The sequence below is a fragment of the Vigna angularis genome, chromosome 3 (genome assembly GCF_016808095.1).
Source record: "Vigna angularis cultivar LongXiaoDou No.4 chromosome 3, ASM1680809v1, whole genome shotgun sequence".
NCBI classification, from domain to species: Eukaryota; Viridiplantae; Streptophyta; class Magnoliopsida; order Fabales; family Fabaceae; genus Vigna; species Vigna angularis.
The window spans coordinates 10992253-11005715 of record NC_068972.1 but is presented as its reverse complement, the minus strand read 5'-3'; the positions used below and the strand labels follow the sequence as shown (position 1 = coordinate 11005715).

Below are 13463 nucleotides of genomic sequence, written 5' to 3'. Positions count from 1 at the left end.
AAGATGCAAGGAAAAGCTAAGATTTAAAGGAAAAGCTTACAAAATTTATTAACATAAGAAGACTTATATAAGTCTTTTACAAGTAAATCCAGAAACATAGATTACTTTAAACAAGCCTAGAAACATAAAAGATGTAAACAAGCCTTAAAACATAAAAGATGTAAACAATTTTTGCCTTAATTGGGCTTTACACTTATCTATTCAACTTTGTTTTAAACACTCATTTGACCTCAATCTTTCTCATTCCAACAAGTAGATTTGTTAGCTCTCATGTTTGATTTCTTTCTATTGCATCAGTCTTTGCCTCCATTTCACTCCTTCACTTGGAATGTCTTGTAACTTCATCAAAATCTACTAGAATTGCATTATTCATGAACATCGGCATATTTTGCATTTCATCTTGAGGTTCCGAAAGATCTTCAGAAAACCAAAAATTATGAAGTGATCAATTGTTGATTTAATGTCTCTCTACTTCTCCTTTAGTGTGACTCCTTTTGACAACAATAATAAGACTCATATTTAACACATAATTTGATTAGTAGGTTGTTTTTAGTTTTGTAAGGTTGATTTAGACTTAAAATTCATATCTTAACAGAATCCATCTTGAAGAAAGCTAATATTATTCCTAAATCGAGGAAAGATAGTCATCCAGACTCTAGTAATGACATAAGATGGAACGATGAAAAACATATGAGTTGTCTGAAAGAAACTTTTAACGTAATAATAGTTTTTTTCTTATAAATGGAAAATTAGGAAGAACGTGGTAAATTTTTTTCAATGGCATGATTTTAAAGATTTTTCAGATTGAGATCCTATTATGTAATTTGTAAACAAAATTGAATGAAAGTATCGTATTTTGTCTTTTTTTTCATGGCATATGTGCATATGGAATCTATTTTGTATTTCACATGTCATGTTTAAGTGTGATTTGAATGAGATTTTATCTTGCGAGTGAGATGAGTAATTAAAGTGGGTAGAAGGGTATGTCCTTTCGAAAGTAGTATTAAGATGTCCTTTTGAAAGTTTTCCCATTTGGATTCCCAAGTTGGCCAGCCAGTTAGTTTCAAGTAAAAGTCTTAGTTTTGTGATAGAAAGAAAAGTTTCATGTGTTATTCACCTCCTTTGTCAGGAGCAATTCAACTTCATGTGTTATTCATTTTAAATTGTATATTTAAAATTATACAATTTGAAATATATTTTTAAAAAGAAGAAAGTAAAGAATAGAGGGAGAAGAGTAAGATAAAGAAAAAGATGGTGAGTGGAGATGAGGGTAGTAAAGAAAGAAGAAACCGATAAGGAGAGGGAAGGATACAGTGAAAGAGAAAAAGAAAATATAAAAATAAATAAATTATTTTACAATGTAAAAATAAAAATATACGAAAATACAGAACGAATGTACCTTCTAAACAATTTCATTGCTTGAACTATGTGATATGAAGATCCACTTGAATAAAAAAAATTATCATTGAATATTATATATAAATAGAATAATTTTTTTTTATTATAAGTGTAGTAGTTGGTGAAAACATTTGATACATTTTAATGCAAGAAGATGGAGAAGAATAAGATGACGAGTAAAAACTGAAAAATTTTGACGGGTGTGCGTGAATTTGGTGGTTGCCATTATTAAATTGGGTATGAGACGCTTGGAACATAAGTTTATAACGTATAAACTTTAAACTTCTTTAAATACGGGAAAGATAAAGACGAATTTTATTTCGAAACTAATAGTAAGAAATTTGTATCTATTATTCTTTCTTACAAAATTAACATGATAAAATATGCATTCATTTTTATATTGATTTTATTTTAATTAATGTCAAATTTTCTTAAAGAAAGTTTATATTTTTAATTTTATCATATTTTGAAATAATAAAAAAAAGTGTTAGTTTTGTTATTTGTAATGTTGATGCTGTCAAATGATTATAGTAAGTCTAACGAGTTCAACACACAAACCACTGTTGTGGTCAACAGTGGTGATAGGATTGTTGAAAAAAAACAGAATGCTATGAAAATAAAAAAAACCACTGTACTTACTCTCTTTATGTATTACGTGAAAACTGATGAAGTAAATTTTGCCACGGTGATGACTTTAAATAGCCACACAAATGGGCCAAAGGATCACATGTTTATACAAAATAACACCTAACTATGAAATAATAACTCTCAGCAAATAATACTGACTCAAACAAATAAAAACAGTTACTAAATTATTATCAAAGACTAGAAAACGAAAAATAAAGAAAGCTGTGACAAACTTTAATGCACAGCAGTAATCAAATGCACCAGAAATCCCAATTAATCTCTTTAATTTTAAGTTTATCTAACAAGGATTGCATGGACCTCAGTTTTGGCATTAACAAATTGTAGATTTCATGTCCAATTATTTCTAATTTTTCTACCTTTTTATTTTAATTTGAAAGCATGATAATACATTGAATAGTATATTTTATATAAATTCTTATTCTCAACCGGTGAGAAGAGAAAAGGTAGAATTAGAAGTGAACTGACGGTTGCGGATGAGGATAGCCTAATAGTAAACGTTTGCAGAATTATTAGAACCACATGTTTCAACTACCCATGGGGTGGATCCTCAAACCAAACATAGCAGAGTCATCAATAAATATACCAAATCAAGCATGTAACAGCTATAACCTCATCAATTTACTCAGTACCAGTGAAAAACACAACACAAACATGTCTACTCAATTTGTGAACCACGACCACCTTCATGTTGTCATGTTCCCATTTCTTGCATTTGGTCACATAAGCCCTTTTGTTCAGTTATCCAACAAGTTATTCTCTCATGGTGTTCGTATCACTTTCTTGTCAGCTGAGTCCAACATTTCCAGAATCAGATCAACCCTTAATCTCGATCCAGCCATCAATATTATCTCACTGCAGTTTCCAAATGGGGTAAGCAGCACTGCTGATTTGCCTCCTCACTTGGCTGCAAATCTTGTACATGCCATCGACCTTACTCAGCCTCAGGTGAAGTCTCTTCTGTTGGAACTCAAACCCCACTACATTTTCTTCGACTTTGCACAACACTGGCTCCCAAAAATCGCTTCTGAACTCGGCATCAAATCCGTTCATTTCTCTGTCTACTCTGCCATTTCTGATTCTTACATTACTGTGCCTTCCAGATTCTCCAACATTGAGGGAAGAAACATCACTTTTGAGGATCTTAAAACCCCTCCACCTGGGTATCCTCAAAACTCCGATGTTTCCCTCGAGGCCTTTGAGGCCATGGACTTCATGTTCCTCTTTAACAGGTTTGGTGAGAACCTCACTGGTTATGAGCGAGTCTTGCAAAGCCTTGGTGAGTGTTCCTTCATAGTGTTTAAAACTTGCAAGGAATTTGAAGGTCCCTATTTAGAGTACATAGAAAAGCAATTTAGAAAACCAGTTTTGCTATGTGGTCCACTTGTCCCTGAGCCATCAAGGGATGTGCTTGAGGAAAGGTGGTCCAAATGGTTAGACACTTTCCCTGCCAAATCTGTCATATTATGCTCATTTGGTAGTGAGACTTTTCTGAATGATGATCAGATCAAAGAACTAGCCAGTGGATTGGAACTCAGCGGCTTACCTTTCATTTTGGTTCTAAATTTCCCATCTGATCTGTCTGCTGAATCTGAGTTGGAGAGAACACTGCCAAAAGGGTTCTTGGAAAGAGTGAAGGATAGGGGAGTGGTGCACACTGGTTGGTTTCAGCAGCAACTTGTGCTGAAACACTCTAGTGTTGGCTGCTATGTATGTCATGCAGGGTTCAGTTCTGTGATAGAAGCCATGGTGAATGAGTGTCAACTTGTGCTGTTGCCTTTCAAGGGTGATCAGTTTTTCAACTCCAAGCTTGTTGCGAAGGATTTGGAGGCAGGAGTAGAGGTAAATAGGAGGGAAGAAGATGGGTACTTTCACAAAGACGATGTACTAAAGGCATTGAAAACTATAATGTTGGAAGATGACAAAGAGCCGGGGAAACACATAAGAGAAAACCACATGAAATGGGGCAAGTTTTTATCTGATAAGGAAGTTCAGAACAAATTCATCACAGATCTGCTTGTTCAGTTGAAGTCTATGGCTTAATCTAAGACTGAAAACAATCATTTGAAATCCTCAGATTTTCATGTATCAGTATGTTATTCTTATGGTTTTTCTTTATGTAGGTTTGAATTTTTGTTTTCTTTGCCAACTTCAAATAAATATGATTTGAAAAATGGGTGACCAGTAACTGTTAGATACATTAAATTCTACTCTCTTTTTTAGGTGATAGTAATCATAGTTAATAAAGAAAAGTAATAACTTTATGATGTTACAAAGAAAAGTAATAAGTTTATGATGTTAGGATATTGATTTTTAAATGTAGAATGGTGTGAATAGAATGGAGCCCACTTCCATGTTAATAATTAAATAATAAATGAGATTCAGGTATCTCGTGTTTTCCTCTCTAATTTCTCCTCTGCTCCTCACCACACCGAACCCATACCCAAAGTTTCAACAACGACCAATAAAACCAGTTCAAACTCTGTTAGATGTTTTTCAATAGGGTGTTGTTAGAGCTCTTGGATTTTCGTAACTACAGTTTTATCTACAATATCATTACCTTTTATAGATCTTAGTTATGCTAAAAAACTAATTTATTGCATTTTCGTATTAAAACATTTACATATATCAATTATTATTTTCACATATTTACAGGCTATGTGTGGATATCCAAATCAATCTTTTCTTTCTACACCCCATTATTACCAACTACACTCCATATTAACGGAAAAAGATTAAAATAATCTTTCTCACTGTATCACATGAGTGTTGTAGCTGTGCCATCACTTTAGTATCTCCATTCTCCATACAATATTTGAAAGGAAGAAAGGGAGACCTCGTTCTAGAAAAAGAAGAAGCTCTCTTTGTTCCAAAACGATCATCTAAAAAGTATTTAATATGTTTTCGAAAATTCATTTCACAAATTTTGTTTTGAAAGATGTTCTGAATTGTATGGAAATATTCTAAATTACACCATTCATAATAATGCAAATTTATATTTTTATAGTACTATCCTTAATAAAAATTTGGAAGAAACTTCAAAATGAAAATTATATTTTGAATTTTACAATTTCTAATCTAAATTTACATTTTAAATTATACAGTTTGTAATGTAAATTTATATTTTGAATTGTATAATCTGTAATATAAAATTGAAAAACAATTATAAATGCAAATTAAATTTCAGATGATACAATTTTAATGTAAATTTATTCTAAATTATATAATCCGTGTAAATTTGGAAGACAAATAAATGCATATTACTTTACAAATTGAATAATCAATCATGTAAATTTACATTTTAGATTATACAATACATAATATAAATTTTAAAAAAAAATCTAAAATATAAATTATATTTTGAATTATACAATTAGTAAGATAAATTTACATTCTCAATTATAAAATTTATAATGTAAATTTATATTCAAATTCTACCATCTGTAATGTAAATTTAGAAATCAGCAGGATGCGGTGCAAGGTTTTCAACAAACATAACCAAGTCATTTCAATAAGACTACGAGGTTTAAGAAAAAAAAATGGGTGCAGGAAAACATTTCCCGTGAAAACTACTATTTAACAGTCCAAGCCCAATTGAATATGAACCAATAAAAAAACAGAAAAATTCAACAAATTAAATTTGTATAATGTTATTTTTCACATTTCTACCTTCTTCAAATTTTAAAAATCAGTTTGAAATGAAAAAGAAAATCACAAATTGATTTTCAGAACAAAGAAGAACGTGAACGAGAAAAGCCGTAAAATTAATTCGATACAAATTTTCCATAGTAGTCAATTTTCGTGTGTAGAATAATCTATTTTTCTTATTTTTTAAAGATTGTGAAGATAATATAAAGCAAAATAAATATAGAATTTATTTTGAGTTGTTTCTCATAAAACTAATTTCACATGAAGGATATGTTTATAATTTTCAGAAATACTAAAATCAAATTCAGAAATTTAGAAGAACTAAAAATATATTGTATCTTTAACATAATAGAACTATACCTCACCTTTTTAATACTGTCCTCAAAGTAAGGAACTAAATTATATCATTCACTTAATTTCTCAATTAAGACACCAAATTCATATAAAAAATCAAACTGTGAATATATATCACAAATATTTTGTAGTTGCTATCACATTTTAACTTTACAAATGTGTAAAAAAAATTATACTTTAATACAAATAAATTTCTTATATTCATTTATACTATTTTTTTATTTTTTATTTTTTTTTGAAAAAATACAAAAATTTATTTATTTTTATGATTATTTTATTTGTATATTATGTGTCAAATAAATATAAAAATGTATCGTTCATTACTCATGTGTAAAATTTAAGATTAAAAATATATTATAGGTTGACTTAGTTGGTAAGGGGGAAGGGAAGGTGGGAGAAAGTTGTACATTCAACTCTTTTCACTCACAGTTTAGAGAGATTTAAGATTGATTTAGTGGATTTGAAAGAGAATATGAGAATGTTGTTTTTAATTTCTTCACTCACAAATACTAACAACTAATATTGTCAATAAAAAATACAAGTTTATTTTATTTCTGGTTAGTAAAGCTTTCAATCGGTGGACTTTTTAAAGAATGATATATATGTTATTTCATTCATTAACTACTTTTATAGGAAATTATGGGTTTACTTCGTCAAAAAAAGGATTGACGTGTTGAAAATATTTGAAAAATAAAGTGATGATGGAACAAAATAGTGGCTATACAAAGTTATGAGAACTAATGACCAACGTTTCATAGAATTTCGAAACCTTTGAGAAAGATAAGGAACTGAGCATTAAGTTACTCTTCCACGTGTATATACCAACATAATGAAATTACACTAAGAACTTAATTATATGTGGAATGATAAAAGACAAGGAATGATCTTAGTATTTGTGGAATGAAGCTGTGTCAATCGCTAACTATATTCTGAATAAATGTGACACTACTTTCATTCTGTATAAATAACATGCAATAGGATGTATATAAATATATTTTTTGTATTTTTCATGTAAAAGTTACTCTGTTTAAGTCTTTATCATAACTTAGTAAAGAAAACACATTTTTTTTTCTTGATGCTTCATTTTGGCGAATGATTAGTCCTATTTTAATGTTGCTCTCGTTGCATTCCTTGCTATATATATATATATATGATATAGAAAGCCTAGATGAAACCAAAAATGAAATCGAAAGTGCATTTTGTTTGGATCAGATAAGGATGAATGCGCTTTGAACAGCAATCCATGCGTCCACAAGAAAAGCTGCAAAAACGCCCCTGGAGAAGGTTTGAAGTGCTCATGTCCAAAGGGCCACGAAGGAGATGGATTGAGAAATGGCCAAGGCTGCAGACCCAAAAGAGACAAAAACACAGGGAATCTTATTCTTATAATTGGATTGAGTAAGTAAAAAACATGTACATTCATTCACACACAATGTTTCTTACTTTCTAGTTTATATTGTTGGAAGTCAAATTACGTAGCTGAAAACAAAGGATGTAATGTAACTGTTGTTTACAGGTTTGAGCTTAAGTCTATTGGCAGTGGTTGTGGGATGCCTGAACATATACCCTCAATTCCGTGAAAGAAAGCTCATGAAAATCAGAGAGAATTATTTTAAGAAAAATGGTGGCATGTTATTGCAAAGGCAGATTGATCTGGTCAATGGCTCAACCGAGAGAGCCACAATTTTCACTGCTGAGGAGCTCAAGAAAGCCACCGACAACTACGATGATGATAGAATCATAGGCAAAGGAGGACATGGAACGGTGTACAAAGGTATATTATCAAATGGCAGTGTTGTTGCCATCAAGAAGGCCATGGTTTGCAACCAAACCGAGATTGGCCAATTCATCAACGAAGTGGTCGTGCTTTCCCAAATCAACCATAGGAATGTTGTCAAACTACTAGGTTGCTGTCTGGAGACTGAGTTTCCTTTGCTTGTTTATGAGTTCATCACCAACGGTACCCTCTGTGAGCATCTACATTTTGAAGGTGAGGCATGTGGTGATAAACACAAACTTTCATGGACAACACGTTTGAGAATTGCAGCAGAGACAGCAGAATCTCTTGCATACTTGCATTCTTCTGTTTCCACACCCATCACACATAGAGATGTTAAAACAGCAAATATTCTTCTAGATGACAACCTCACAGCCAAAGTTTCTGACTTTGGTGCTTCAAAGCTTGTTCCTCTTGATCAAACTCAGTTAACAACGTTGGTGCAAGGAACCATGGGTTACCTTGACCCTGAGTACTTCCAAACAAGCCAACTAACCGAGAAGAGTGATGTTTACAGCTTTGGTGTTGTTCTTGCAGAACTATTGACAAGTAAGAAGGCACTTTCGTTCTTTAGGCCTCAGAGTCATAGGAATTTGTCCATGTATTTTGTTTCTGCAATGAATGAGGGTCGGTTGGATCAAATATTGGACAAGGAAATCGTGAGTGATGCAAGTGTTGAGTATGTGATAGAAGTTGCTAATCTAGCCAAAAGGTGTCTTAGGTTGCATGGAGAAGAAAGACCAAGCATGAAAGAAGTTGCTATGGAGTTGGAGGGAATAAGGATCATTGAAAAACATTCACTGGGAGGAGCAAAAGATGTTGCATCTCAGGAAGAAACAGAGAGCTTTCTCAAACCACGTTCTCATTTTAGTATTGATCACGGTGATGGTACTGGTAGCAGTACAATTTCTAGGTTCTATGATTTGCATAACCAGATTTTGGAACCACTTGAAGATGGACGATGAACAACAAACGCAGATCGGGATAAGTTGTAAGATTTCAGATTCACTTAGTTGTAACCATACGCAGTTAAACATATATAATATATTAGAAATTTTAATATTTAGAACAACAAAATTTATTTAAGTTAGAGTTTGATTAAATATATGTTAGTTTTCCTTTATACAAAGTGGGTTTTGTTGGACATTTCACAAAGTATCTTTTAGGACTTACTCATCATCTCTTCGATAATTCATGAATTGAATTGGTGTGGTTGATTCCAACCTAATGGGCTTTAGAGAAACACGTTCAGCCCATTAGGAAGGATAACTCAGCCGCAGCTTATTTTAGCATCTTTTGTATTTTAGATTTGTATAATTTAAAATGTAATTTTTTGTATTTTAAAATATATAATTTAAAATAAAATTTTATGTTTTATTTTACATTATATAATCTAAAATATAATTATATTTTAAATTATTTAGTTCAAAACAATTTTTTTTTATATTTGAGAATGCATAACCTGAAATATAAAAATTTATATCATAGTACAATCTAAAATATAAAATTTTATAAGGATGTGGATCAACATCCTAACATTTTCTTCCTATATATTCTGGAATTTGGTTTTTGGAACACACAATAAACAATTCTGGAAAAAAAATTCATAAATCATTCGTCTCCTTCTTTTACGAATAAATATTTTTCGGAAGCTTTTGATGGGTGAGTGGTGAAATTTGAGTGGGTGCAGGAAGCTTTAACCGAAAAGTAATTTCCCAGTAGGTGGGCTCTAGTGGTTTACAGGCCCAAAAATAAAAGTGTAGCCATACAAGGCTGGATCTGATGAAAACACTGCCACACTTCCAAACCCTACATTTCTCAATCCTACAAAACATTCTCACACAACTTTTACTTCATGCAAGCTTACCAAAATTTCAATAGTGTACCTAGATGTTTATGTATCAATAATTCATATATATATATATATATATATATATATATATATATATTTAACTATCATCCTTTAAACTCTATTTTCTTTGTTATTGTTCGACATATCTGCTGGAATTTTCCATTGTTTGTTGCTTAAGCCTATGAACTTGCCTTTCTGTACAATCTATTTTTACAAAGAAACCACCCTTTCGGTGAAGTTAGAGAAAATATTTGCACGAGCATTCATCTTTCTCTAATAGTGTGAAAGAGTAGAGATATTCCTTGTCCCATTCTTAAAATTTTCACCTTTTAGTTGAACTTATGTGATCATGCTTTATGGATTATCGTTTAACATCACATCAGGTAATGTAGTTTTTTTCAAAATCTCTGTTGAGATTGTAAAATCTTATATTACTTTCATATAAATAAAGATTCTCTAAAATATATATTCTAATTGATTCTATGATTAGACAATTAGAAAAGACTAAATTATTGTGATTGGAAAGGAAAATATTTTGTTCAATTACAGTAATTGAAAAACTAACTATTAGAATCGGAAGTAAATCACTTTCAATATGGTCAGTGATTCTGAAATATATAAATCAAACTGAGGTGAGTGGTATAACACATTTTAGTTTTAGAGCCTTGTATGAACAAATATAACTAGGTTTCTTTGAGAAGTGTTGAATTCAACTTCACCCCATATGCTTCACTTAGCCATAACTGAAGGTTTTAGATAGAAACCTTTGCATTAACTTATTTAACTGACAAAAAAAACATGGTACTGAGTGCTACACTGAGTTATTTTTCATGACATACATGAGTTGAAGTTGTGACAGTTGCAGTGCAGTCTCTTCTTCTCTTCCTGCCAGAAGTGTTGGGTTCTGGATGAGACCTTCCAGCCTCCAAGGGGAAATTCAATACAGCCTTTTGACCTCTCATTCTGAAGGCAGCACAATCATAAGCCTTAGCAGCATCAATTTCACAGTCATACGTACCTAGCCACACCCTGCTTCCTTTCCTTTTGGGGTCACGGATTTCTGCAGCAAACTTCCCCCATGGTCTTCTCCTCACTCCTCTGTAACGTCTGGCCTCATAACAACACGTTACTTCCTTTTTCACTGGCACAATTGGATCTGCCAAATCAGAATTCTTGAGTGGACTTGTAGCAATGGAGTTTTGGATATTATGATGAGAAGTGAGATCTGTCGGTTTTTTGTCTGCTTCAAAATCAAAGTATTCTAGAAACCTGCAGAAGTTGCTTTGTTCTGAAGAGTTTGAATCCAAATCAAGTTCTGGTGAGGAGTCTTCAACTTTTACAGGGATGAGGTTGGTGAGAAACGGGTCTGAAATATCTCCCAAGAGATATTGGCGCATCAGTTTCAGAGTTGAAATTTCTTCTTCTGTGGCCATCTTTAAAGAAACAAGAACTGTTGAACAGGGTTGGTTTATTTGGGATGTATAAAAAGATAGAAAATATATATATATATATATATATATATCTATATATATAGATATATATATATATATATCTATATATATAGATATATATCTATATATATATATATATATCTATATCTATATATATATATATATCTATATCTATATATATATATATATATAGAGAGAGAGAGAGAGAGAGAAATCTGTCACTGAAAAAAGGGTCCCTATGGATACATCAGAATTGATTATCTAGTTAATGCGAGTGGAGACTTACACGGTTTTCACTCTGGAAGTACATAATCTTATCCAAATTAATGATCTTTCTATTTGGGTACCCCACATTGAAGCAACAAAATTATTATTGGTTAGATGATCAACTTGGTCTTTGGCAGTTAGCAATACAGCTGGTTTGTACAAAGAGCAAATAAATCAAGTAAACCAATAGGAAGAAGAAACTTGACAACTTGTATGCAAAGAGTCAACAACTTGTTTTTGGTTTGTTTCTTACTGATTTGTATACACTGGATTGCAAGCTAGAAAAAAGGCTGCTGTTTTAAATATATGATTCAACTTGTAACAAGACGATTAAGGACATTAATTTTGATATTTTAGACAAATCACATCAAAACGTTGAAGTATTGTCTTCGACGTATACTTTATACACTTGCGCTGTGGTTTAGCTAAAACCACCATAGCAGAAGATAGCTTATAGATATTATATTTAAATCTACAGATATAATTTAGTTTTGTGCAAGTGTCCTGCAACTGTACCACAGTACCATAGACAAAAGTCAACAGCGTTTCCCAAAATCATTTTTTTCTGATTAAAAGAAAAGAAGTAAAGCAGGAATTTCACTTTTTGAACACAAGACTGACACTCTTCAACCATATCATCAATCTGATGTATGTTAAAGTGTAAAAGTATACTTACCTTGATTAACACAAGCACGCTCGTAAATCACTTGCATTCACAAGGATAATTACTGAATGATGTTATTGTTTTTCTTACGAATAGTAAAATGTGCAGACACGTGACTGAATTTGATTATTTAGCATAACTGGACTCTTGTAAGATGAGTACGCCTACTGAAGGGAATGATGCATCTATCTCTGTCTCTTCTAAAATAATTGGAGTTATGAAGCACTTCCATTCAAATTAGCTTCCTATTTTATGTTAGCAACTTTGTAAGCTATTCTTATTTTTTATTTTGCAAAAATGATTCAATATTTACTTTCTATGTATCTGGATGGGAGTTTCCCATCTTTCTCACTCTCTTAGTTGCTTCTTTCTAGTTTTAGAGTTTATTTTAATCAATCATTGAAAATAAACATGACCTTTTAATTTTAACTTAATTTTAAATTATAAAACTAAAATAAAAACTACTGATTATTTAATATAAATTAATATTATTCCTCACTTATTGTGTGTTCGGATGAAAGGAATTTCTTGTTTACGCGAATTAGGGAAGATGGATTTACGAAAAAATCGTGTTTGCTTGTGCTGATATGCAAGCGATGATTTACACAAATTTCACTCTTCAGACCATCTTTCCATTTTGAAAGGATTTGCACTTATTTATGAGTAAATGACTTATATGTCCTGTATCATTATTAAAAATTCCAAGACAATGTACAGTCCTACATAATATAAAAAGACGATAATATACCCTTCGTAATCGGTTACCCTTCACCATAATCGATTATCTGGTGCAGAATTGATAGGATGCACTGGAATTTAATATAAAGTTACGGGGCACACACGACATTTTACATAAAATCACTGCAAATCTTCTCACTTCCGCGGGTGATGAATATTGGATGTATCCCGCAAATCGGTCCGCGCTTTTCTTCGCCAATCCTCTCAAATGAACACCACCTCACTTTCAATTCATCGCCCTGTAATTCGCATGAACAGTAAATTCTGTTCATGCGAACACAGCCTAAGGGATAAGGGTTTTGTGAAATCTTCTAATATGTTAATCGGTTCGTTATCTGATTTTAGAGATTAGGGTTTGCTGAAATTGGAAAATTTAATTAGGGATTCTCTGGTGTAATTGAAATTGCAAGAATTGGGATCTTGATTTCCGTTTTTGTTTTTGAGCTTCAAATTGATTTCTCAATTGCTGGTTGCACTTAATTTTTTTTTTTGCACTTAATTTCTTTTTTCTTTCCCACTTTGCCGTTTAAGTAAATCTAATTTCCCATGTCATGTGATTTTCCCTGTTTGTAATCTTTTTTAATACAAAATACAATTCAAACACGTTTATAATGTCACATCTAATTAAACAATATATTGTCTATGCCATGTAATTTAATATTAAACGGC

General features: G+C 31.7%; 3 protein-coding genes across 3 annotated transcripts; 2 read left to right on the top strand and 1 right to left on the bottom strand.

Annotated features, from left to right (window-relative positions):
* Nucleotides 1-2531: 2531 nt before the first annotated feature.
* On the top strand, nucleotides 2532-4255 carry LOC108340918 (UDP-glycosyltransferase 79A6). The gene has a single exon (XM_017578484.2). It carries the CDS (start codon nucleotides 2566-2568, stop codon nucleotides 4084-4086), a length of 1521 nt encoding a protein of 506 aa, XP_017433973.2. The 5' UTR covers nucleotides 2532-2565; the 3' UTR covers nucleotides 4087-4255.
* A 2976-nt stretch (nucleotides 4256-7231) lies between these two features.
* LOC108341450 (wall-associated receptor kinase 5) lies at nucleotides 7232-9008 on the top strand. The gene is made up of 2 exons (XM_017579129.2): nucleotides 7232-7443; nucleotides 7562-9008. Exon 2 carries the CDS (start codon nucleotides 7636-7638, stop codon nucleotides 8785-8787), a length of 1152 nt encoding a protein of 383 aa, XP_017434618.2. The 5' UTR covers nucleotides 7232-7443; nucleotides 7562-7635; the 3' UTR covers nucleotides 8788-9008.
* Nucleotides 9009-10424: 1416 nt separating this feature from the next.
* Nucleotides 10425-11178, bottom strand: LOC108341449 (ethylene-responsive transcription factor ERF107). Its single transcript, XM_017579128.2, has one exon. It carries the CDS (start codon nucleotides 11105-11107, stop codon nucleotides 10496-10498), a length of 612 nt encoding a protein of 203 aa, XP_017434617.2. The 5' UTR covers nucleotides 11108-11178; the 3' UTR covers nucleotides 10425-10495.
* Nucleotides 11179-13463: the final 2285 nt, after the last annotated feature.